Source organism: Schistocerca piceifrons, chromosome 1 (assembly GCF_021461385.2).
Source record: "Schistocerca piceifrons isolate TAMUIC-IGC-003096 chromosome 1, iqSchPice1.1, whole genome shotgun sequence".
NCBI lineage: Eukaryota > Metazoa > Arthropoda > Insecta > Orthoptera > Acrididae > Schistocerca > Schistocerca piceifrons.
In genome coordinates, this window is record NC_060138.1 from 598,951,543 (window position 1) to 598,976,611 (window position 25,069).

Consider the following 25,069-nt stretch of genomic DNA (forward strand, 5'->3'; position numbering starts at 1 on the left):
ATTGTTTCCTGTACACATGCTGCATTAATGGTTGATGATGTTCTATTTTTGTACATAATAAAATGTAATGTGAAGTTTTCAAAATTAAGGATGAGACAATTATTATTAGAAAAACTTTAACAACTTCTTCTATATGAAATAGGATAATTTGTTGCTCACACGACGAGGAGGCGTTGAGTATCAAACAGGCACATTGAAAGTACTTTCAATACACCTGTCCTCTGTCAGTGCCTCATCAGTTTGCTGAGTAATTTTATATTTTATATTGATGTTATTTCATTCCAGATTTTCCATTGTTTGATTTTGACAATTTCCTCTGTCACTTTTTGGCTAACAGCAGTAATTATAGCAGGTGGGACACCTTCAAAAATTACAAACTTTGCTTGATGTATGGTAATGGAATCATTCCCTATATAAGGAATGAGAGTGAACCCAAAACTGAAGCTTGTGAATCTCGCTTCATGATATTCTCCCAAAGCAATAAAATTTTCTCTCTTTCCAGTACTGTTCAAATTTTTCTGCTGAAATGTGACTGTTCTTGAGTACATTACATTCATGAACATTTTGAAAAAAATATCCATGTAAGGAAATTGGACAAAACTGTAATTATTATTTTTTTACCTGTTTTATAAAGATGTTTAACAAGATCTGTTTGGTGAAACTTGTCAATTCAGTATAACCCTATTGATACACTTTTGTGAAAAATATATCACCTAGAATAACACATGTAACTGAAATAGACTTCATGCTATAGATTAGGTGCACAACTCTATGCAGATAAAAGATTACGTTACTGTATATCACCTCTGACTGATGTTAACCCACAGTGAGCTGTAGCCAGAACCCCTTACAGTGTTTACAGGATATCAAAGAGGACCTAAATATGTTTCTGGCAATGCCCCTCATGTGGTTTGCCTGAGAATTCACAAAGCAGCAACTATGGTTGCTTGGCCATTCTGAAACATGTTGCCACCAAAACATATTCAAGACATGTTAAATATATTGAAGAGAACTCATTGGCAGGGTACCATTAGAACAAGTTGTTTGGCTGTTAAACCATCTTGATGTATAGACTGATTTTGCGTTTCTGTCTGAAGGTGTGACTGCAATTGGATGAGAATGGAGTAGTGTGGACCAAAATTCATTTCCGTGTTTTACCATTTAGAGAACAGTTTTAACTACGTTTACCTCAGTTTATGTTAGTTTTGTACAAATCTTCAATTTTGATTGCCCTATACGTGCAACCAACCATAAGTTAATGGTTTGCATTGCTTTCGATACTTCACAGTTTAGATTGTATGTCTTATCCTGTGGCAGCCCACATCATCACACTCTCTCAGAAAGCAGTCACCATTCTAGCATCCTTTTACCTAATGACAGATTTAGGAGAGAACAATTCGAAAACTCTCACTCTACACATCAAATACAGTGTTCTGCTGCCCGTTGCAGACTGAGGCATTTGTGGTTTGTGGACAATAGTAATTGGTGCAGAGACTGTGGGCCACCAGTCCAGCTCACACGATAGAACATTAGTTACCTTGATAGTCAGGTTCACATCTGTTACCATGCTGTTGCATCAAACTAACACTTCTAACAAAAATGTCCAGGACATTATGATCGTTCAGACAAGACTGTGCTTATTCCTTGCATTGGCCATTGTTATTGTGTGCAACCCTCTTCTATCCACAAACATCATTGTCGCAGCAGTGATCTTCTTTCACAAATGGTAGGATACTTATTATTATGTTGAGCACTTTGTCATAGCAGTTGTAATTGTTTCTGGTGGGTAGGTAGTACACCCAAAGGAATAATTTAGACATATACCTTAATAGTGAAGGAGTTCAGAGTTCTGAAGCTGTATTCAACACAGGAGAACTGTTGATGTATCACAAAATTACTATGAAAAGTATGTGATTAATTTCTTTGTGAAGAAAAATTGTATAACTATCTACACCCGTTTATAGCTTGCTCTATGTGTTTTCAGATCTGCAGATGGAAATAGAGGCTAGCTTTTATTTTTAAAAATTACTTATTACAATTATTGATTTTTGTTCTCCTGTTTCAGTGTAAAATATTGACAGTATTTTACTTTACCCCTTATTGACTTCAGGGTTGATCCGTAACTGAAATGTTGCTATCAGTGACTACATTTTTTTTTAAATTGAAAAGGAAAGTTAAGACAGTTGTAAAACATTACGGATATCAAATGAAAAGCTTGTAATGTAAATTAACGTCCAAAATAATATGTTATCCTCATCAACATGGTAGCTTCAGGATGAGTTGCTGCCTACTACACCTATTTGTGATTTGAAGCATGATTTTTGTTTGCAGCTATGCAGAAGTGAAATGCTAACTTAAGACACAAATATAGAATTTTGATTGATGTATAGATTGTCTTGAGAAACCATTTTATTATTTTATTGTGTAACATTTTTATATTTCTTATTGTATGTCAATCAATAAAGTGTTCGAACAGTAACAGTGTTGGGTTTTAGGTTACATGGCCATGTGCTGAGTAAGATAAAAAAGGTTATAAAATGTAGGCAAAAATTGTGTTCTTGGGTAAACAACTTACAAATACTTTAACTATCATTTTAAGAGTATGTTTAAGTGATTCTAGAATATTGCACCAAGTTCCAAGAAGAAATTTTAGACTTACTATCGTCTACTGAGTTCTATGATCGAATACGTGCCTCAAATTTTTCATTGTGTAAATGGGAATTTTATTCTAAACACAGCCAATGCAGTTTCTTGATAAAAAAGAAAAAAAAAATTGTTTGGCCGATACAGATTGCTGGCCTAATATTTAGTTACCCCAAAAGAAGTCTTCTGTTCTTGAAGAGTGATAGAAAATTATAAACACATAACAGCCATTGAAACAAAGCTGGTTATTTACTGCAGCGGTAAAACAACCAATGTTCTGATTTCATTGTTGAAAAATTAAAGTTAATATTAAATGTTGACGTGCATAAGATGAGATCAACAAATTGTTTTAGACTTAGAAACTTTAACATTAAAACTAAAAGTGGAATACATCTACAGTAGACTGCATTAGTTTACAATTATTTCATTGATTAATACCTAATTGTTCTTGATTTGGAAAAAAGAATTGATTAAACTCAATTTTGTCCAGTGCTGTCAGTATTGCTTCCACAACTGTATTACTTTCGTAAGAAAGAAAACCAACTGCCTCCAGTCTCAGACTGTGAGTTTGGTTTCATCTTCGGGTGCTTCTTCAATCTACTTCATCTTTTTGAATTTAGGTTATTATTGATCCTGTTGAAGAGTATATAGGTATATAACAAGGAGGCACATCTTGACTACAATTTAAAAAAACGAAGACAAAACCCGTAAATTACTGTATCCAGTGGCGGTAACATGATTTTCAAGCAGGATGTGTGGAGACATATTTATACAAGCCGCCTGAGGAGAAATGGTTAGTATTCATTATTCAGTAAAAGTGATGTGTTTCACAGTAATGAAGATGAACAAATGCTCATAGCTCTTCAGAAATGCACTTTAGAGCACACATTTGCTGGACTTTTTTTCTTGTTTCGGTCTATACTACACCGTCCAAAAATATGGAAAGCAAAGCGCTTGCAGTAAAAGAGATTCATGTCACAGTAAGTACTGAATATGAAGAAGAGCTCATAGCTCTTAAGTTATGCATTTTAGAGCCCATTTTTCCTGGACTTTTTGCTTCATATGACCATTGCCGTCATCTCCCCGAATATTGATCACGCCTTCTGGGGCACCTCGTTTACTTAAATACATTTTTCACCTTACAGTACATTTGCATACAAAATGCAAAAAGGTCACTGAATATCCTGATATAAAGACGTAAACATTTCCAGGTATACACAGGTGTTGTAGGTGATGATACAAAGACGTTACATTATTATTTACACATAGATGTCATTTGTAAAACAATATTTTGTGCAGATATCAGATGTGATAATATGTTATGAAATAGTTACAACCATTAAATACTTGTTTCTTTAGCAAAAAAATAAATTTGGTGAAAAAATGGTGGCTGTTAAACCGTGTTTTCATTTAATACATTTTCAGAAATGTTTCTCTGTGTGACAGTATTTCAGTTTGTTCTAGCATATGGTGTTCTACCATTATTTTTTAGAGTAGTACAGTTAGGCTGTTGTGGATGTCATCTAGTTTGTGTTTGTTGAGGTACATACTGTGGGCTGCTGAGGATTTGTGGTTGAGCCTGAAAGCATCTGTGTACTCTTTGTAGTGTGTGTGGAAAGTGCTTTCTCTTTTATTTATGCACAGTGCAGGAATAACTGTTACACTGTAATTTATATAATTCACAGTGTTAATTATCAGGGTGTTTATGTTTACTGCATGTGGCCCAAGTTAATGTGGAGAAAGCTAGGTTTAAAGTGGTATTTCTTAGTGAGTTGGCAATTTTTTGTGACATTGTGCCTAAGTAGGGAATGCCGTGAACATTTTTTGTTGTCAGGTGTTTTTCCTGTTGTGCTTTTATAGGCCTCTATTCTGTTGGGCAGTTTGTCAGTTGTTTACTGTGTACTCATCTTTCACTGCTACTGACATTTCTTGTGTTAGCTTTACAGTTTTAAATGTGATGTGTGTGCCCCTGTTCAGAATTGATCTAAATGCAGCTTACTTATATATCTTTGGATGGTGTGATGAGTTGGATGTTGTGACATCAGTGTAGGTTGGTTTCATATAGATCACACACACACACACACACACACACACACACACACACGACCATGGTCTCTGGTTGCTGAGGCCAGACATGGAGTGAATTATAATGCAAGAAGTTCATCAAGTTCATTTTTGTAGCCTCAAATAGGAGTAGAGAGTCATCGACATAGCTCCTGCAAGAAACTATTTTTTTCAGTAAGTTTGTCTTTTCCTTTAAAAATTTTATTTTCTGAGTGGTTGATGAATGTGAATGTGTCAGTCAGGAGGCTCACCATGTTGTTAACCATTTGATGAGACTACTTCTTGTTGACAGATCTTATCATTAAATGAGAAATAGTTGTGAAACAGCAATAGTTCAAGTAAATGGACTGACTCTGAAATCTCCGGCAAGATCAATTTCCTGTGTTTGATAAGAATTTTGTCACAATTTCTGTTTTCTATTTGACAGGTACATTTGTGAACAGATTAATAATGTCAAATGAGGCAAATCTATCTTCTATTTGGGGATTTTTTATCTCTGATGAAAGTTGTTAACTCTTGTGTATTTTTTACTGAATATGAAAATTTTATGAAAAGGATAGGTTGCTATTCATTAAATAACAGAAATGTTGAGTTGCAGACAGGCACAACAGAAAGATTACTAAAACATGTTATCTTTCGGCAAAAAGGCTTTTTTCTGAAATAAACAACATACACACATTCGCGCAAACACAGCTCGCGCACACATGACCACTGTCTCTGGCTGCCGAGATCAGACCATTGTCATTATTCCATCCTTGATTTTCCATTTCTCGATTTTATTGAATATGTGAATTTGAAAATGTAAGGTTCCCTGAGGATATTATTTAATAATTGAGAATGTTTGCATACTGATGTATTTTTTTGGAATTGACAAAATGTGTGCAGTCAGGTTTGTAGATTTTTTGGTGTTTATATGTGTTTGGGGGCATTGGTGTTCATCAGTGTGCAACATTTTATTTGTTTGTCATATGGCAGGATCACATTGCTTAACCATTTTAGGGAACATGCTTCAGTTCAGTAATGGTGTTTTCATCACACCATTCAAACACACACACAAGCATGCTGCATTTAGAACCATTGTGAACATGGGCACCACACATTACCTTTCAAACTGAAACCACTAACACAAGAAATATCAATGGCAGTGAAAGATGAGTACACAGTAAATTTAAAAAAAATTGCCAACTTATTTTAGAAATACCAATATAAAAATACCTTTTCCCATAAACAACAAACTTGGAATGTCACTTACCTCACACAGAAGACATAAACACCCCAATAATAGAACACAGTGGAATATATACAAGGTGGTCAGAAACAATCTGCCTTTAAGGGTATCGCAGGGTAAGTTGTGATGTTAAGAGGAAAAAAAAAAAAATCAATATGTTGCACCATTTGCAAGTTAATTGGAATTGAAGTTAGGCACACAATCACCAAGTATGTTCTTCATTCAGTTTCCTAAACCTGAACAAGAAAGAGCTACAAAAGTTGGCATGGGACAGTGGTAGGGATCGAACCTGAGTGAAAGGCTGAGCAGTCTCATGCACTATCGTGCACGCAACTGACACTAATTGTATTGGGCGGGCTTCTTAAATTTGCATGCACAATGGCTTGATTGGCTAACTTCAGTGCTAATTGACTCAGAAATGTTGCAAAGTATAGAATTCTTCTTTTTTTTCCTTAACGATTATTTCTCTGCACAACCTACCCTGCAAGGCCCTAACAAGCTTTTCAGACAGTTTTTGACCAGCCTGTATTACAGTGTAATAGAACCTGTGTCATACGGAGACAAAACAGGAAGAACTTTTCATATATGATACAAAAACCACAATGATGCTTGTCTAAACCACTTTGATAAATTCTCAGCAATTAACAATATGCACCTGAATAGGTACACTTTAAATGACATCCACAACAGACGAACTGTACTCCACGGGGAAATTGGGTGTAAAAATCTTGATCTGCTAGAACAATTAGAAATATTGTCACATAGAAAAATTCTAAAAATGTGTTAAATGAATAACAGCGTTTAACAGCCACAGCATTTTCAGGAATTTCAAAAGTTTATTTTATTCCTAAGGAAATAAATATTTAATAGCTGTAACAATTTCACAACATAAGCACATTTAATATCCATACAAATAATTGTCTTGCAAAGGATACCTGCGCATAAATAATAATGTAACATCTTTGTATCATATTAGAAATAAAAACAAATGCTTATATGACAAATTGTAACATCTTTACATTTGGATATTCATTGACTTGTTTGCATTTTGTTTACTAGTATGCAGTGAGATGAAAATTATATATACACCTTCTCGTGCCCTTCTTAAAAACTGCCACTGGAAACAGAAAGTTATTTTTACATCTTGTCGTAGTTTTGTAAAAATTGTAGTTATAGTGTGCCTCCTTATAATATTCCTGTTAATCCTAACAGGAAAAGTATTAACGTAATATATATATATATATATATATATATATATATATATATATATATATCAAACAGTGGAAACTCCAGATAAGAATATCAACAATGTAGGAGAAGACAGAATGCTACTAACCACAAGAAGATACATCAAGTTGCAGACAGGCACAATTAAAAGACAGTCACATAAAACTTTCAGCCACAGCTTTCGTCAGTAAAACACACACACACACACACACACACACACACGCAAGCAAGCAAGCACACCTCATGCACAAATGACTACCAACTCCAGCGTCTCAGGCCAGAATGCCAGAAAAGTATTTGCACTGATCAAGTACCTAAACACAAGCACACAGGGCTTAAAATGCATTGTGTACTTAGAGAAATAATTCTAAGTACTGCATGCAGAGAAAACTACTCAGAAGTGATATGTGACATAATGCATTTTCTCTCTTAATGCTACATTCTACTCAATTTCCATGATATTTGTTGATTCCAAAGGAAGGGGACACACACACACACACACACACACACACACACACACACACACACACTCTCTTTTCTAAATCAACTAGTGCTCTGAATCAAAAGTAACTTGAGAACTATAATCTATGAGCTTGCATTGGAATTCCTTGTCAGTTAATTCTTTATTCCTACTGCAATCCAAAAGCAACAAAAGTGCTTATGTTGTTAAAGAACAATTTTTCATGGTGTAGTATTAGTGCTCATCCGGTTTATTACCTTGAAATGTTAAATGCAGTGTATGAGAATCTTCCTCCGCCATTGCCGGTCCCAAGCCCGGATGAGAAAGGAGGAGGGTTAGAGGATGGGCCAACCCCCCATCCTCTGTAAAAAAAAAAAGATTCTGGTTAAAGAAAAAGACAAAAGGAAAAACTGGACGGATCAAAATGGTGACGAAACTGGATACGTAAATGGATTTTCTGGATTTAGAATTGGAACATGGAATGTAAGGTCAATCATGACGGGGGGAATGAAACAACTTGGAGGAGAACTGAGTAAATATCAATGCATAGTGGCAGCAATTCAAGAAACAAGACTTCCTCAGGGTGTTATGAAGATTGGAGATACTCACACGCTCTTTAACAGCAATGAGCTAAGCCCAGCCTGGACTTCTGGAGTTGGTTTTGCTGTACACAATAAAATGATATCGGCTGTCAACAAATGGTCTCCTGTAAACGACCGAATCTGTTGGATGATTTTACACGCTAAACCATATAAGATCTGCCTAGTCAACTGTCATGCCCCATCAGAGGATGCCGATGAAGAAACAAAGAATAACTTCTATCTAGAACTAGAGAATGTAGTAGACAAACTCCCAAGACACTCAATTCAGTTGATAATGGGAGACTTCAATGCCCAAGTGGGAAGAGAAGTGCAGTATCGTCCAACGATAGGGCCTGATAGTATCCATGAAACAAGCAACGAGAATGGTATCAAATTAATTAACCTTGCCGATACAAGGAGAATGATCGTTAGAAGCACATACTTCCCCCGCAAAGCAGTGCATAAAGTAACCTGGATATCCCCAGATGGAAGTACGATGAACCAGATCGATCACGTTCTTGTTGACCGAAGACATCATTGTAGTGTCGAGCATGTAAGATCCTTTCGCGGGGCAGATATGAATTCAGACCATTTCTTAGTGGTAGTCAAACTACGTCTGAAACTTTCAACCATGTGGAGAAGAAATTCTGAAATGATGGTCCGCTTCGACAAGAATAAGTTGAAAGATGTAGAAGTGAGACAGCGCTATCAAGAAAAAATTGCAGAACATCTCACAATAACAGAGAACCCTACCAGTGTGGAGAACGCATGGATGCTGCTGAGGAATGCAGTGTTAGAAAGTGCAAATGAAGAACTAGTTTGCGATGCAAAACGAAGAAGTAAACCTTGGTTCGATGAACAATGTCGAGAATCTGTTGAGATTAGATCAGCGAAGAGGATAAAATGGCTACAGCAACTCTCGGAAGAAGCAAGGGTAGCTTACTACGAAGCGAGGCGTAACACGGACCAACTCATGAGAAAGAAGAAACGGGACCACCACAAAAGTCTGTTGATTGCAGTCGAAGAAGCAAAGTCGTCACGCTCGTTTTTCCAGGCCTCAAGATTCGCCAGAGGCGCATACAGACAACGTACATTGGTCCTAACGAATGAGACGGGTGAAGTTGTACCGCCAGAAGAGCAAGCAACCCTATTTAAAAAACATTTTGAAAACCTATTGAATCCCGACAACCCACCAGTAGGGACAACACAGACGGATGCCCGTTTTGACAGAGTTGAAGTCCCTGAACCATCTGAGGAAGAAATCAGTGTTGCCCTAAAAGCACTCAAGAACAACAAGGCTCCAGGAGGAAGTGGTATCACAGCTGAGATGCTTCGCTTGGGAGGGGAAACACTGGTGGGTGCTTTGAAACGATTAATTTCTACCATCTGGGAAGCAGAAGTTATTCCTGAGGAATGGAAGGGAGCAATCATATGTCCCATATTCAAGAAGGGAGATGCTACTCATGTATCCAACTACCGAGGGATTTCGTTACTTGAAATTGGCTACAAAGTTTTTACAACACTGCTACTAAACCGCATGAAACCACTGGCTGAAGGAATTGTAGGGACCTATCAATGTGGGTTCGTTGCTGGACGATCGACAATTGATCACATATTTACTCTGAGGCAGTTGATAGAAAAATTCTACGAATTCAATAAGGATCTACACCTCATCTTCATCGATTTTCGACAAGCTTATGACAGCATTGACCGCGCCACGTTATGGGAAACGTTAGAGGAACTTGGCATCCCATCAAAATACATCCGCTTAATTGCTGCTTGCTACTCTCAGTCTACGGCCCAAGTGCGGTTTGGTAATCAACTATCACCATCATTCAGTATACAAAATGGATTGAGACAAGGAGATCCATTGGCGCCAATATTATTCAATTTGGCCCTGGAAAAAGTAAGCCGTGACACTTGTCGAACCAGAGAGATGGAGATGGTGGGAGCAGACACAATCTTGGCATTTGCTGATGATGTTGTGATCCTTGGCGACACTCTAGAGCAAGTACGCAGGGATACTTCCCGATTCCTCCACAATGCAGAGAAAATTGGGCTGGTGGTGAACGAGGAAAAAACTAAATATCTTGTTGTATCACGCCGCCGAGATCTCCCTCCTTCCATTGATGTCGACAGGCATACCTTCGAACGAGTTGAAGAGTTCAAGTACCTGGGCTCCATACTAACAAATAGAAGTGAAGTAACGAAAGAAGTACAGCAACGTATAACAAATGCTAATCGCATGTTCTTTAGCCTGAACAATCTTTTCAGATCTCGGCTGATATCGCAGAAGAACAAGATCCACCTATACACGACACTGGTGAGACCAGTACTTTTATACGGCTGTGAAACTTGGGCAACATCAGCAACAGCAGAAGAAGCAATATGTGCATTTGAAAGGAAGGTACTTCGGAAGATATATGGACCCATCTACAATGCCATGGAAGGTAAATGGGAACGAAGAAAAAAAGAAGATTTATACCAGCGGTATGGAAAGCCACACATTGGACGAATATTGGCGCAGAAGAGACTCCAATGGTTTGGCCACATCCTACGGGCAGACGGATCCCTTCCAAACAGAGTCCTCCACTCTCAACCCACAGGAAAACGCCCTAGAGGACGCCCAAGAACTCGATGGAAGGATAGGATAACAACGATCCTAAAAGAAGTGGAACCAGCAGCCGTGGAGGAGGACGCCAACGACCGGATGAGATGGACTGCCATCTGCAACAGCTCCCTCCTCTCGTGTAATTGACAGACACTGCGTGTGTGTTTTTTTTTTGTTTTTTTGTTTCTGTAATGTATCCCTCTTGCTTTTAAACCTTTGATTGAATGCCCTGTTTATTTTTTCGTTTTTCTTTAAGCTGTAATGTACATATGTAACTTTTACTACTGTATAGAGTACTTTTGTAAGTCTTTTTGTCTTTACTTTTCCTTTTGTTCTTCTTGCTGTAGGCCTTAAAGGCCCGATAAGGCAATAAATGATGATGATGATGTATGAGAATCTTCCTTCAGACTGCCACTCAGTTGACTGATTTAAATTTGATTTTAATTGGGGGAGGAGGAGGGCAAATTGAGAATGGGAGAAGACTGGCATGATAGAAGGTGTGTGTAGTGCTGCAGTGAGAGCAGAGAAGGGAATAGGTACTAGACAGTTGGAAGACACAGACTAGCAAAGATTGAGATCTGTTTGGGCTATGAAATCAAAGGATATGTTGTAGAGATGGCCACAGTTTGATGATAACTGACTGACTGACAGCTTGTTAGTTGGTCATGTCCATGTAGAAAATGGCTCAGTGGCTGGAGCTTACTTGGTAAGTCACATGGCATATTTAACACATGGTCATGCCTTTGATGGGATATGAGAAACATGTCACAGCACTGGAGTAGGTAGTGGTAGGATTTATGGGGAAGGTCTTGCATCTAGGTCTATTGCAAGGATATGAGCCACAAGACAAGGGGTTCGGAGTAGGGGAGAAGTAGGTATGGACAAGGATATTGTGTAGGTTGGGTGGGCAGCAGAATACAACTGTGGGAGGGGTGGGGAGGACATTTCTCATTGCAGGGCACAATGACAAGTAGTTGAAGCCATGGTATAGAATGTGACTCAGTTGCTCCAGACTTAGATGGTTCTGAGTCATGAGAGTAGTGCTCCTTTGTGGCCAGACAGTGGGTATATGGAGAATTATAGGTGAATGATGAGACAAGACATGGGAGATCTCTTTCTGGACAGGGGTGGGGCAGTAATTTCAGTCTGCAAAGGCCCAAGTGAGAAACTCGTCATATTCGAAGAGGGGCTGCTTGTCACTCCAGGTGACTACAGGTGGCCAAATGTATGATACAACTTTGTGCAAAATGGGTGGCAGCTGTCAAAATGGAAGTATTGTTGGTGGTTGGTAGGTTTGGTGTGAAGGCCTAATGTAACCATCCTTGAAGTAGAGGTCGACATTGAGGAAGGTGGCTTGTTGGATTGAGGACCATCCAGTGAAGCAAGTGGTAGAGAATGTGGAGGAATGTGAAGAGAGTGTCTTCACCCTCAGTCCAGATCACAAAGATGACATCACTAAATCTGAACCAGGGGATGGTTTGTGATTCTGAGTGATTAGGAGGGATTTCTGCAGATGGCCAATGAGTGGGTTGGCATAAGGTGGTGCCATGTAGATGCCTATCGCTGTAACACATATTTGTTTATAGGTGATGCTTTCACAGAAAAAGTAATTGCGGGTGGTGGTATAGCTGCTCACGGTGACCAGGAAGGTTGTGGTTTAGGTTAAAGGTATGGAGTCAGTTGGGTGTTGGGAAAGGCAGTGTTCAGTAGCGGTGACACCATGGTCTTCAGGAATGTTAGTGTAGAGGGAGGTGCCATCAACATTGATGAGCTGTGTGATGAGTGGTAAAGGAACAGGAACGGTGAAGAGTCAGTGGAGGAAATGGTTGGTGGCTTTTATAATAGGATGGCAGGTTACATGAAATGGCCTGAAGGTAGATGTTCATTCATGAGAGCAGAGATTCTCTCTTTGGGGACGCATTAACCAACCACAATGGGGCATTCTGGGTGTTCATTTTAATAGCTTTAAAAAGCACATAGAGGTAGGGGTGCGAGGAGAGGTGGGAGCGAAGAAGGAGAGAGAGAGAGAGAGAGACTCAGGACAGAGGTTTCGGGATGGACCTAAGGATTTGAGGAGGAACTCTGCCAGCTGTCAGATGTGTTCAATTAGAAACCCTGTCACAGTGACCTCTTTCCATAAATCGAGTGCGGCATCCATTACCTCCTCAAATCCTTAGGTAGCATAATGCCAAAGAATAGTTATTCATCATGAAGTGTGATGGGAAGTGAAAATATGGATTTGCCTTTATTAACAACATTTTTGTGAATTGTTAAAGAGTTTTTAATGATATAATAATCTGTCATCTTATCATTTCATTATTTTATGGAAGTTTCATTTGATATGATGCATAGTTGGCACATTCTGTACAGTCTCTGACACAACTCTTCTAACACATGGACTCAACATAGTAATACAATGGTTTTCTTTGTTCTATTATAACATTTTCTGTTTATAAGCAGATGAAATTAAATGAAATGATCATATGGCATTGTTGGCCAGGAGGCAAGCAGATAATTCCCATTATTAAGGATGTTTTTGAAGTTTTATGACTTTTTTTAGGTTTGATGTTTGATGAAAAACACACTTGATAATTGGACTTATTTCCAAAGTGCCAAAAGTGAATATTGGAAAATAATACCTGGCAGCAGCAACTGTTGTTTTACAACAAACAAAACCTCCACACAGGGTTTCACAGCCATTTCTAAGGGCTAAAATGGAGTTATACCATTTACTTCTGCCTTTTAGTAGTTAGTATCTCCCTATGTGTTGCTTACTTTGTGTGGTTATTATAGTAAAATGCAGAATTGCTTCAATACAATAAGCACAATTAAAAATTGTGCTGCATTTTTAAAAAATTTATTGCTGTGTAAATTGTTGTAACATATCTCTTAATTCAGGAACACTGTGAAAATGACTTAAATTTCCGAATTTAATTATTTCATGATGTATAACCTTGTTTTCTTTTTCACCACATTTTGTCTTATGGCTTTGGAGTTGAAGACTGCAATGAATCCATTACGTTCCAGAATCAGGAAGACTGGACTGCGCACTGTGCCACCGTAGTTTTTGTAATAAATTCAACTTGACAGTCCATGTGAAGAATGCACATGGAGCAGATCGTGGACCATTTCTTTGCACAGTATGTGGTCGCCGTGTCAAGAATAGAAATACACTTCGTGTCCATATGCACATATATCATCGATATAATACTGCTTCCAATTAAAGAGCACAATGTAAATTTTGTAAAGATTAATATACCTGGGAAATTCACAGTACCTGACATTGCTAATGTGTCTTATCAACTTTCTAGTCAAGTAGGATTGGTATTCATAAACCTGTTTTTAATAATTTAGTAAGACAGATGACACCATAACCTGTTGATATTTAAGTCACTCAGGATGATAGCTAAAATACAGATCGTGAAGAGATATCCTTACACGGAGTTCTGTCAAATAAACTCATTAATATATACTTCTGGATATTTATTTAACATGTATGTGGATTTTGCAAAAGGTACATTTGCTTTAGATTTTTGGCATCATATAGTGAATGATATATTTGATATGAGTTATTGTATTCACGTATCTGCTTAGTGCTGTAGATGCAAAGTATGATGTGTCACAGATAGGTAAAAATGTGAATTGAACATGTGCAACTTGAACATTTTATGAAACAATTTCAAAGGACTTTTTTGCATTGTCATTAATATTAATTTTATTGGAAGTTACATACTCTTAATGGCAAAGATTTCTAAGGGCACAGTTACTGTTGTGATAGCAATTTCTCACAAATTGACTCAGAAATTTTAAAATGGTAGTTGTTGATGCAATAAACTTCTCAGTGTTACCTTAACTTTTCATCTCTGTTTATTTTCACTTTGTATTTAGCAAAGTTTATTTTATTATTTAACTTTGTTGTCATATGCCCTTCCCTACACCAGTCATCATTTTAACCTAAGAGAGGGAAGCTATGTGTGCCATCTTTTTTTCCTTTGAATTGTGCAAACTTATTTTAACTGTTTGGATTTCATATTTGCTGAGGTGGAATTTGAGCTCCAGCCCAACATTTACCTAATTGGGCATGGAAAACAGGTCAAGCACACTAAGGCTGACTGGTGTGAGAGCCCACAGTTGTTAATACACCACATGGATTCAGTCCGGGTCTGGCTCACCTGGCAAGCTATTGAGCTATACATTATGCTGTACATGGTGCAGCACTTAAATCCAGACAAACGAAACATTTTTTTAGAAACAAATTTATTAAAACAAAATACAAGTGAAACTGAAAATCTGTTCAATATAAGTAGTAGTATCTTTCAAGAGTAACATTACTCACTGTAACTCCCTTCAGCCGCAATGACTACCTCCAATCTTGGCCTGAAACGATTGCATGGACTCCTTAAAATAGTGCTGTTCATACTCGTGAATGCTGCTTTGATAGCAGTGTGTAGATATGTGACATTAGGGTGCCTCATCTTATTGGTAACTCTTTCGACTATGCACCAAACATAGTAGTCAACGGTGTTCAAATTTGGGGTATTCGGGGGCCTGAACTCCTTTGACCAGAACATGTCAGTGTTATCCGAGAGCCAGTTTCGGTCTAAATGGCTCATATGAGGTCCTCCTCTGCCATCTGACACATTGTTTGCTCACTGACGTTTGATACTGGTCCTCCAAAATCAGAGCCTGAGACATTTCGATGACTGCCACTGTTTGTGAGACGTGTTTCCTTGAATGAGTTTTCCTCACTGGGTTAGCAGAACCTCCCCCAGACATCTCCGAACCATTATGCTTGACCACAAGATCATAAACAGTTGATCTCGGGTACCTGAAGAATCGAACTATTTCAGTGGGTGAACGCTGCACATGAAGACTTTCAATAATTGCGGTTCTTCGGTTGTACTTCACACTTGTCCATAACATCTCAGCCATTTTGAGGTTCTGACTGTGTACTACGCACCTATGGCTTTCAAGAATGCCAATCACAACCTCTGGTGGAACTACAACATGGTGGGAAATTCAAGTTGAAGTTTGGCCAGATTTAAGTGCCGCACCCTGTACGAGCAAGTCTTTCTATTAGTTTTCACTATTTCATAATATCCAATTTTGTAATACTTAATTTCTCTGTCTTACCTGCAGTAACTAGTGTCAACATATGTTAAAGATAACAAACATACAATCAAAAAATTGTGGTCTTTGTGAGAAATGGGGGTACTTATGTATATAATTGGAAGCACCTGTGGGAATGGTCGTAAGAAGAAAACATAAAAAATAAAATGTGCAATAACAAACTTATTGATTAGCAAATCTTCATTTTAACTATTTTTATGTTGTGACATTTTCAGTATCAAAATCAGGTTTCTTTTTGAGATACTTCAAAAGCCTCAATATTATGATTATTGCAGGTACTATATTGGTTAGACCATATGATAAATTCTAGTGCTCTGACTGGCTACACAACGTATTAGTCTGTGCGGTTTGCCACTGGGAATAGATTGAGACTGTTGATTTTAGTAGACCTCTTCACAATTTACATTAGGGCTGATCGTCATTTGCCAAGGTTTGTAACTCGACTGCATACAACATCGGTTGAGAATCAATGTAATTGAAGCGAATCATTAACAGGTATGAAGTGATCTAAAAAGTTGGTGTGCTTGTTAGAGGCTTTGGTTCTTCAAGCACTCTCCCCCCCCCCCCCACCCCCCCCCCCCACCCACCCACCCCCCACCACCACCACCAAACCACCAACACCATCACAGTCACAGAGTGTGTGCATGAGAGAGAGAGAGAACAAGTGTTGTGAATGAGATTGTTAAATGTTACTAAAAAGGAACAGATTATATGTGGCAAGTTTGAACTTTGTACTGGACTGGGATTTTAACATAGGTACCTGTTGGCAGTCCACACCACTAATCAACACCATTCGGGCTTCTCTCATGGGTAAGCTCAAAGCTCCATCATGTCACAGTTTTACCTTTGATCTCTGCAGAGGCTCTCCCATGGTGCCATAAGACAAACACCTTTGAGAGAACTGATATAGCAATGAGTTTTGATGTATCTGTATCCTCCCTGTTATATCCTTTCTCTCACCAGCTAATAGTCACGCAACACTGTGGGAGAGCCACAGCAGAGATCGAAAGGAAATGGTAACAGCCTGTAAGAAGTTAAAGCTTTGACTCAACCAATGAGGCATGCTCAGTATAATTGGCTACTCACTGCCCACAAAAGGCAGGGATCCAAGTTTGAATCCCATTGTGGCACACAGTTTTGACCCATCACATATAATCAATGCAGTATTATAGAGAGACTTAATTCTCATGGCTTTGACTTCAGTGCGCCAGAGTCTGCCTGTGTCCTCAAACATAATAAATTATTTCACAATTAATTATCAGATTGTTATGTTAATCAGTGTAAGTGAGGCAGATTGTATTTGTTTCCAATAAATTGCTTTTACTGAACTAATTTTACCACAAGAAGTCAGTGAATAATGGAGTATAGTTTGATAACAAGCCTATATAAACAGTGATACAATTATTTCACTGTTACCTATGGAAGTGTCGCTTTCAAAATCAGAAAATTTATTTCATCCTTTATTTTCCTTTCCAGATATGGGTTCCAGTATTCAACCAGAGAAATTTCCTTGCACAAAATGTGAAAAAATATTTAATAAGAAATCATCTCTGGCATCACATGTGGCAAATATCCATGGCAAGGCTTGTGGCCCATTTCATTGCCAGTTTTGTGGAGGTGTTTTTAAAAATAAGAACAGTTTGAACGCCCACATGTATGACAAGCACAGATCTGCTAGACAGCCCCGTCCTTCTCTGAAGGAATGTGTTCAGCAGAATAATGGACTGTTAAGTTCCCCGTATACAGACAACACATCAGGTCATTTTTAGTCCAGTCTGAGATGGTGCTGTAAGTTCTGTGTACTTTTTTGACTCATCTGTGTATGTTACACTTGTGTAACAAAGATGAACTACACATTTATCTGGAATCTTCAAGTAGTAGATGGATCGTAAGAACATGACAAATGTCTCAGGTCTGTGGGAGATATTAGATTTTTCTGATAATAATAATAGCAATGACATGGCTAGGCAGTATTACTGAAAATCTTAAGCATTTAAAAAAATAAAAATTTAGACATTTCTACATTATTTTTAGTATGTCATATTTGCAGAGTGTGTAGGTGTACAGCAGTACAAGATTTGATTTTATATATTTTTACATACACACACACACACACACACACACACACACCAGATAAAGTACTACATGATTTGCTGTACAGAAGTTAAGTATGCTCTTGCTGTACTCATTAAGAAGGAGAGTTCTCCTATTTGTATAGCTTTATATTGAATGATTGAAACTTTATATAGATATATATTTTGCAGAAGCAGAGTTCTCCATAATGACAATGCAACTCTTTATAGATATTTTTATAGCAGTTCCTGAATTTAAAAATGGTGGGAGCCAGTTTTACTCCACTGATTTATTTTTCTTTTCCCCCTCTTTCCATAATACAAATTGTGTAGTAAAATTACGTTGAAAGCCCCACTTAGAACCTGAACTAGTAAAATTTTCTATTAAGTAATAAGCTTATCTCAGATTTCTGTAAAAGGTATGTTCAGTAAGGCTACAGTAACTAATGCCATAAAAATTTAGTAATAAACAAATTCATTACAGTCAGTGCTTTAAAGTCGGATTTAACACTTTCACCTTATTATTCTAAAGATTAAACTGTCACCATCTGATGCAATGTTTTTGTGGCTATTAGAAATCTTTCTGGACAAGAAACATAACCACTGTAAAACATATCATACTGGGAATTATCACGCAGAGTTTTCTTTGCCTATTAATTTTATTTTCATTCAGTGGATGTGACCTCACATCAGTTTCGAAAAGACACACAAATGTAGTGATCAGAATATATTGAACCTTTAGGGACTTGTGTGGTAATATTATTCCATTTTTTGCACAACATTGTGAACACCACTATGTTATTTGCATGTTCTGTGAGCTATATTCTGACTGAACGCCTTTTGCAGGAGACTTTTTGTCAGTTTACTTGCCATCATTTATGAGTTGAAACAGCATACAAACAATTTCAAAATTGTGCATATTTGTTTTCTTTGGTAAATCTCTTCATTTAGGATTCACCATTTATTAAGACACCCCTGAAATATATAAATGATTATTCAGAATGCTTTTTATTTCTCTGATGGTAATCAGTAGTTTAAGTACATGTTTTTACCTGTGGCATTGATTACAACCTTAGTAAGTGTGATGGTATGGGCTTTCTCATAACCTTGCAAATGGCAGATCCCATTTTAATTGTTTTATTCAGTAGCTGAAGTGCAGTGTAGAAGATGTAGAGTCAGCATAAGTTCTAGTGATATCTTCCATATTTTTTAAGCAGTCCTGTGTAAAAAAAAAGCATGAATTGCTGTTGTATCATGTATCTTAGAGATAGCTGAAGCCGAAATCATATGGTTAATGCCAAAAAGATGTTTTTCAACCAAAACTAAAAGATACCAGAAACATAACACTATGTCAATAAACTGTGAGCTTATCATTGCCCAGTACCTTTCAGACACTTCTATGACATGTGATCCTAAAATGTTGAAATGGTGTTAGTTTTCAAACATTATCATTTATCTTTTGAATAATGTTCATTCATGACTCTTACATTTGACTGTGTGACCCTTCGACTTATATTTTCCTGTAGTGAAGAAATTCTTGAAATATTTTGCAAAACTTTGTTGTGATTACGTCCTGAATTTGCTGTAGTGCTTTAAATGAGAAACCACAACTGTTGGGCTTTTGATCTGATGAATAAAGTTGGAGGTAGTAAAGAGCTTTAATCTACTGTCAAAAAGTTCTTTACAGTTGTGTTGTTCACCAACTTGAAAAGGCACATATTCTTTGAGTTATAACTAGGCTGCTGTCACTAGCCAAAAAAAACTTCCATCACTGATGCAGAATGAAGTTCTTCATATACTGTCATCTCTTTAGTTAGAATCATTTAATCGTTGTCACTCTAAAACAAGAACTCATCATAATTGTCATTACTTCTTCACTCATATATTTTAGATTGTTATATTGGAGGCTTGGAAGGGCTGTATCTCACTGCCATTTCACGTTTATCATTTTGTCACTCCACCACAGGCAAAGCATCGTGAATCGTCTTAATTTCATTCACCACAAACGATGTTCTTGGCAAGCCTGCAACTGTATCATGCATGACTTAAATCATTAAATACTGCACCAGCCAGGTATTTTTTCACACATAGCATGATGCGTCTGGAGAAATTATTTTCGTTGCCTAATGCAAATATTTACATTAGTATTCTGTGTAATGTTCACATGTGTGTTGTTCTGCACATAGAAAAGTTTCAAAATATAGTTTTTCTGAATTTCCGACTGCAGAGGTATAACAATACACATGCAACACTGAATACTTACGTAAATATTTGCACTTGGCAATGAGTATCTCTTTATTTAAATCGGTCATGACTCACCAATGGATGACAGTGTCTTTCAAGAAAATCCCCTTTTTGCACTGAAAGAATGTTTTCGAAAATGATGCACTTGTTGTTGATCAGTATATCGTAGTTTCTTTTCCATAGCAGGCTGAAGGGGTCTATATTTTGTATTGTATTTAATTTGGCTTGTATCAGTGCCATGCAGTTATTTCCTCAGCATACTTTTCATTGTTTGTTCCGCTCTTGAGTGTCCAGCCAGGTGCATTGTTTCGTAAATGAGTGCACTCAGCTTGACACTTGAGAGCAATACAAACAGTTTATTCTTCTGGAAAACTTAAGATCATACATTTTTCATTCTGCACGACCACATATGCATACCATTAAGCATTTCGCGGTGTTAAATTAGTAGTTGTGTCTTGTTCTCAGTGAATTGAAGATGAACCCAGGAGTTTATCGGTTATGTAATGGTTCTAAGTTTATCACGTATAGATGTCACCATGAGTTTCAGTTTTACTTTACAAACAAACTGAAGCAACACAGTTGATGGATCCATGTTCTCTATTAATTTATTCCTTTTTTCATGGAACTTTGTTTTCTTAGCTTGTTTAACTATATTGTGAAAACGCTGATTGATGAACGAGATCTTTCAAATACATACTCCTCTTGTAATTACAGATTTACAAATTCAGGACTGTATTTTCAAGGTGGTTGCTGCTAGTGAAATTGTTCTTTTAACTTAAAGCCATAAATGGTCATACTCAGGCTGATGCTCCATCCATGCCAGGAGCAGAGTCAGGACAGCATATGCCTCACTAGTTGATGGTCCTCCATCTGGTTCAGTGACAATGTCACCCTCCTGGCCATCACTTTCTTCTCTCACACTTTCAGTGGAAAATCCAGGATTGAATATAACAATATTGTGAAAAGGAAATTTGCTGTTCACCATATAGCAGAGATGCTGAGTCGCAGATAGGCACAATAAAAAACTCTCACAAATAATAGCTTTCGACCAAGAATGCCTTTGTCAGAATTAGACAGCAAACACACACACACACACACACACACACACACACACACACACACACAAACACAGCTCAGACACACGACTGCAGTCTCAGGCAACTGAGGCCACACTGCGAGCAGCAGCACCAGTGCATGATGGGAGTGGTGACGGACTGGGGGTAAGGAGGAGGCTGAGTGGGGAGGGGGAAGGATAGTAGGGTAGGCATGGCAGACAGTGACGTGCTGTTGGGGAGCTTCCCAATGTCACTGTCTGCCATGCCTACCCTACTATCCCTCCCCCTCCCCACCCCAGCCTCCTCCTTATTCCCCACCCAGTTGCCCCTCCCATCATGCACCGGCGCTGCTGCTCACGGCCTCAGTTGCCTGAGACTGCATGTGTGTATCATCTAATTTTGATGAAAGCCTTACTGGCCGAAAGCTATTATTTGTGACAGTATTTTTGTTGTGCCCATCTGTGACTCAGTGTCTCCACTATATGGTGAGTAGAAACTTTCATTTTCACAATACTTTTACGTTCTATCACACTTTGAATGATTTCATGACTGAGACTGTCTAAAGAATTACAAACAAGCCACTCACCAGTATCCTCTGTACTGCATTTGGGACATCCAGGGGATCTTTCTTATGTCCCCAAGTAATACCTTGTCCTCTGCCACTTCTTGCTCTTACTCTTCCTTTTCACATTTCTTCTTCTCATCTTCATCTTTCTATACATCATCCTTGACTGAAATGCCTTTCAGTTTACTCCAAGATCTTTTTAATGTAACTGTCTACACCTAATTCTGCGCTTCAAGTGCTATGCAACAGCAATCCCTTAGATTCAGTTTTTGGTGATGAGCCATAATGTCTTCTTGATTTCCATGTTCTGTCAGAAGTTCCTTCAACAGTTGTCTTTGTAATGTCGCTTTATAGTTTAGGTAACCTATACTCCATTGGCTACAACAAAGTTGTTATGCTCGGCAGCAGGAAGAGTGTTTTGAAATGTCCATCTTCTTTGTCAATAAGCCTTTCTGTTTGGTGGGTGGGTGCATTGTCCTGAATTAACATCACATTACTGTCTTCTTAGCTATGAAGATTGAATCCTACCATTCGCAAAACAATGTAGTAGTCACCCAGGCCTTTGGTTGATTCTTGTAAAAGATGGAAGGTTTTTAACATTTTTGAAAGCCTGGGGTTTTTGATTTTCTCATCAATGGAAAGGGTATTTTTTATGTTCCCCAAAGAGTTAGCATAATTCAACAGGGTAACATGGTCTTTACTAACCTTATACCCAAGAACATTAGTTTTTCTTTTAGAAGGTAAAGTTCTTTCCGGCAGTGTCTTCCAAATAATTCTTCTTCAATTTTGAATTTTTCAATAAAATGTTTTTACTGTCTCTGGGTCAACTTATAGTTTTTTACCACTTAAATCCAACTCACGAATAAAGTTTCTTGCCTTGTAATTCCAGAGCTAACCATTCACTGCTTTAAATGAAAAAAACTGCTGCTCTTCCTGGCTAAAAATTTTGCTTCTTCATGAACAGTTAGTCTTAAAAGAGGGTTTCCCAATGCTTGCTGCTGCAAAAACCACTTGAATGTAACCTGTTCACACTCTTTGTTTTTTGATGTTTTCATTGCTTTTCTTGATGAACTCCCATTGTCATGCTCAAGGAAGACACACAAGTTTAAAAGAGGACTTTTTTATGTCTGAAGCTGTTGATGTTTCCACACTAAATATCTCAGCTAACTGCTAACTACTCATGCTTTTGTATAATTGTTCAAGGGCTTTTATTTTCTCTGCCTTAGGTAAGACAACATGTTTCCTTTTAGAAGACATATGCTGCATAGTACATTAAAACACACAAGACAAAACAAGACACAAAAGATGAAATTTATAGTGACAAATCAATGTATACTCTATGTAGGTTGCACAGAATGACGGGGTACTAGAAACACAACAATGCATGTACTGTGTTCACTGTTCACTGGAAGATTTTGTCTTTTAATACATTTGCTGTGGATTGGTTTTAAACTGATGCTGTTTTTATATTAACTATCAGACAAAATCAACACTTTTAGTCATATAGTATAGTTTTCTTTTTTCTCTAATCTGGATAATTGGTGGCCTGGATAGCTGTGGATCAGATAATTGGAGTTCTCCTGTATATATACATATTTGGCACAGTTCAAATACTGACAGAAAGAAAGAAAAGTGTCAGTTTTGTAGAATCACAAATTTAGAGGTTATTGTTGCAACATAATCTCATTCAGTAGGCTTTTCCTAATTGAAATTCTTTATTCCAAACTGTTGATCAGTGCCTTGGCATAGGTAAAAGAGTGTATTTGTAATTTGCAGTGAGAATGTTGCACTGTTACATCCCTCTATCTTATAAAAATAAGAAAATGTGTATGATAAGTACATATTGTGAATCTGTACTACTTATGTCAACTAAAAGATAACATACACTGCTTCATAGAAGGCATGTAACCTGGAAATGACAGTCCAGTGCCAATAATAGTATATTTCTGTTATAACTTGGTCGTCTGTAAATACATTAGCATTAAAGGAGGCCACTCACCGAATAGCAGAAGCATCGAGTTGCCAATAGGCAAACACAGAAGGAAGAAAACTTGCTAGCTATTGGGTTTTATCCTTTGATGAGCTAGAATAAAATACACATGTGTATGCCACTACATGGTGCCAGCTACACAGATGGTGCCAATGCTCTTATGTGGCAGGTGGACTAGTTGTGTTGCGGTAGTGTCAGGCATGGTGGGTGGAGGGTGAAGGAAGGACTGGCAGTGGGTAGCTAGTGGTTCAGAGGGAGGCAGTCAGTTTGCTGGCTAGAAATGCAGGAGGGAGGGGTGGGAGGTATATGGGCTGGCATGATGGTAGCAGCTGGTGGGAAACAGTACACACTGAAGGCAACATGAGAATTTTGAATGGGAGGTGGTGACAGGATGGAGGAAGGGGAAGCTGTTGAGTGGAGGGAGCAGGGACAGTGGGTTACATGAGATACGAGGCCAGGACGCTTACAGGAGCAGACTGTGTATCCACCATCTTTGTAGTTCAGAGAAGCTGGTGGTGGTGGGAGGGAACCAGATGGCTTGGGTTGTGAAGCAGCAATTGAAATTGAGCACATTGTGCTCGGTTGCATGTTACACCACTGGCTGGTCAACTTTGTTCTCGACAACAAGTTGGCAGTGGCCATTCATTTTGGTGGACATCTGTGGCTGGTAGTCATACCAACATAAAAGGCTGTGCATTGTTTGCAGCAGAGTTGGTAGACTATATGACATAACTTCTTTGACACGTGTCCCAGCCGCTGATGGTGGTAGGATAAGCCTGTGACAGGACTGTAGTAGGTGCTGGGTGAGTGGATTGGGCAGGTCTTGTACCTTGTTCTGCCTCAGGAATCATGTTGGGTGGGTGACAGAACACCACTTTAGGAGGGATGGGAAACATGTTGGGTAGGATGTTCCTCATTTCAGGAGAGGGTGGGAGATAAGGCTGTGCTGAAGGGTATGGTTCAGTTGTTCCAGTCTGGGTCGATGTTGGGTGACGAGGGGTGATGATGATGATGATGATGTTTGGTTTGTGGGGCACTCAACTGCGTGGCCATCAGCACCCATTGACGAGGAGGGTGCTCATTTGTAGCTTGTTCTTGGAGATGATGGGATGAATGGGGCTGTGTGATGACATGGTACGAGAAATCTGTTTGTGGGCTAGGTTTGAGAGTATTGCCTGTCTGTGATTGAGAGATCTTCA

General features: G+C 38.2%; 1 protein-coding gene across 4 annotated transcripts in view; it reads left to right on the plus strand.

Annotated features, from left to right (window-relative positions):
* The window catches only part of LOC124803419 (broad-complex core protein isoforms 1/2/3/4/5-like), a 335,956-nt gene that overhangs the window by 211,706 nt on the left and 99,181 nt on the right, over positions 1-25,069 (plus strand). The window contains exon 6 of one of the 4 annotated variants that reach the window (XM_047264643.1): positions 13,842-14,068. The exons of 2 other annotated variants lie outside the window; for them this stretch is intronic. In XM_047264643.1, the coding sequence (XP_047120599.1) occupies positions 13,842-14,038 (197 nt within the window). In that variant the 3' untranslated portion in view covers positions 14,039-14,068. Of the gene's footprint in view, positions 1-13,374; positions 13,551-13,841; positions 14,069-25,069 lie in introns of those variants that run through there. One more of the 4 variants, XM_047264665.1, reaches the window with a different exon arrangement.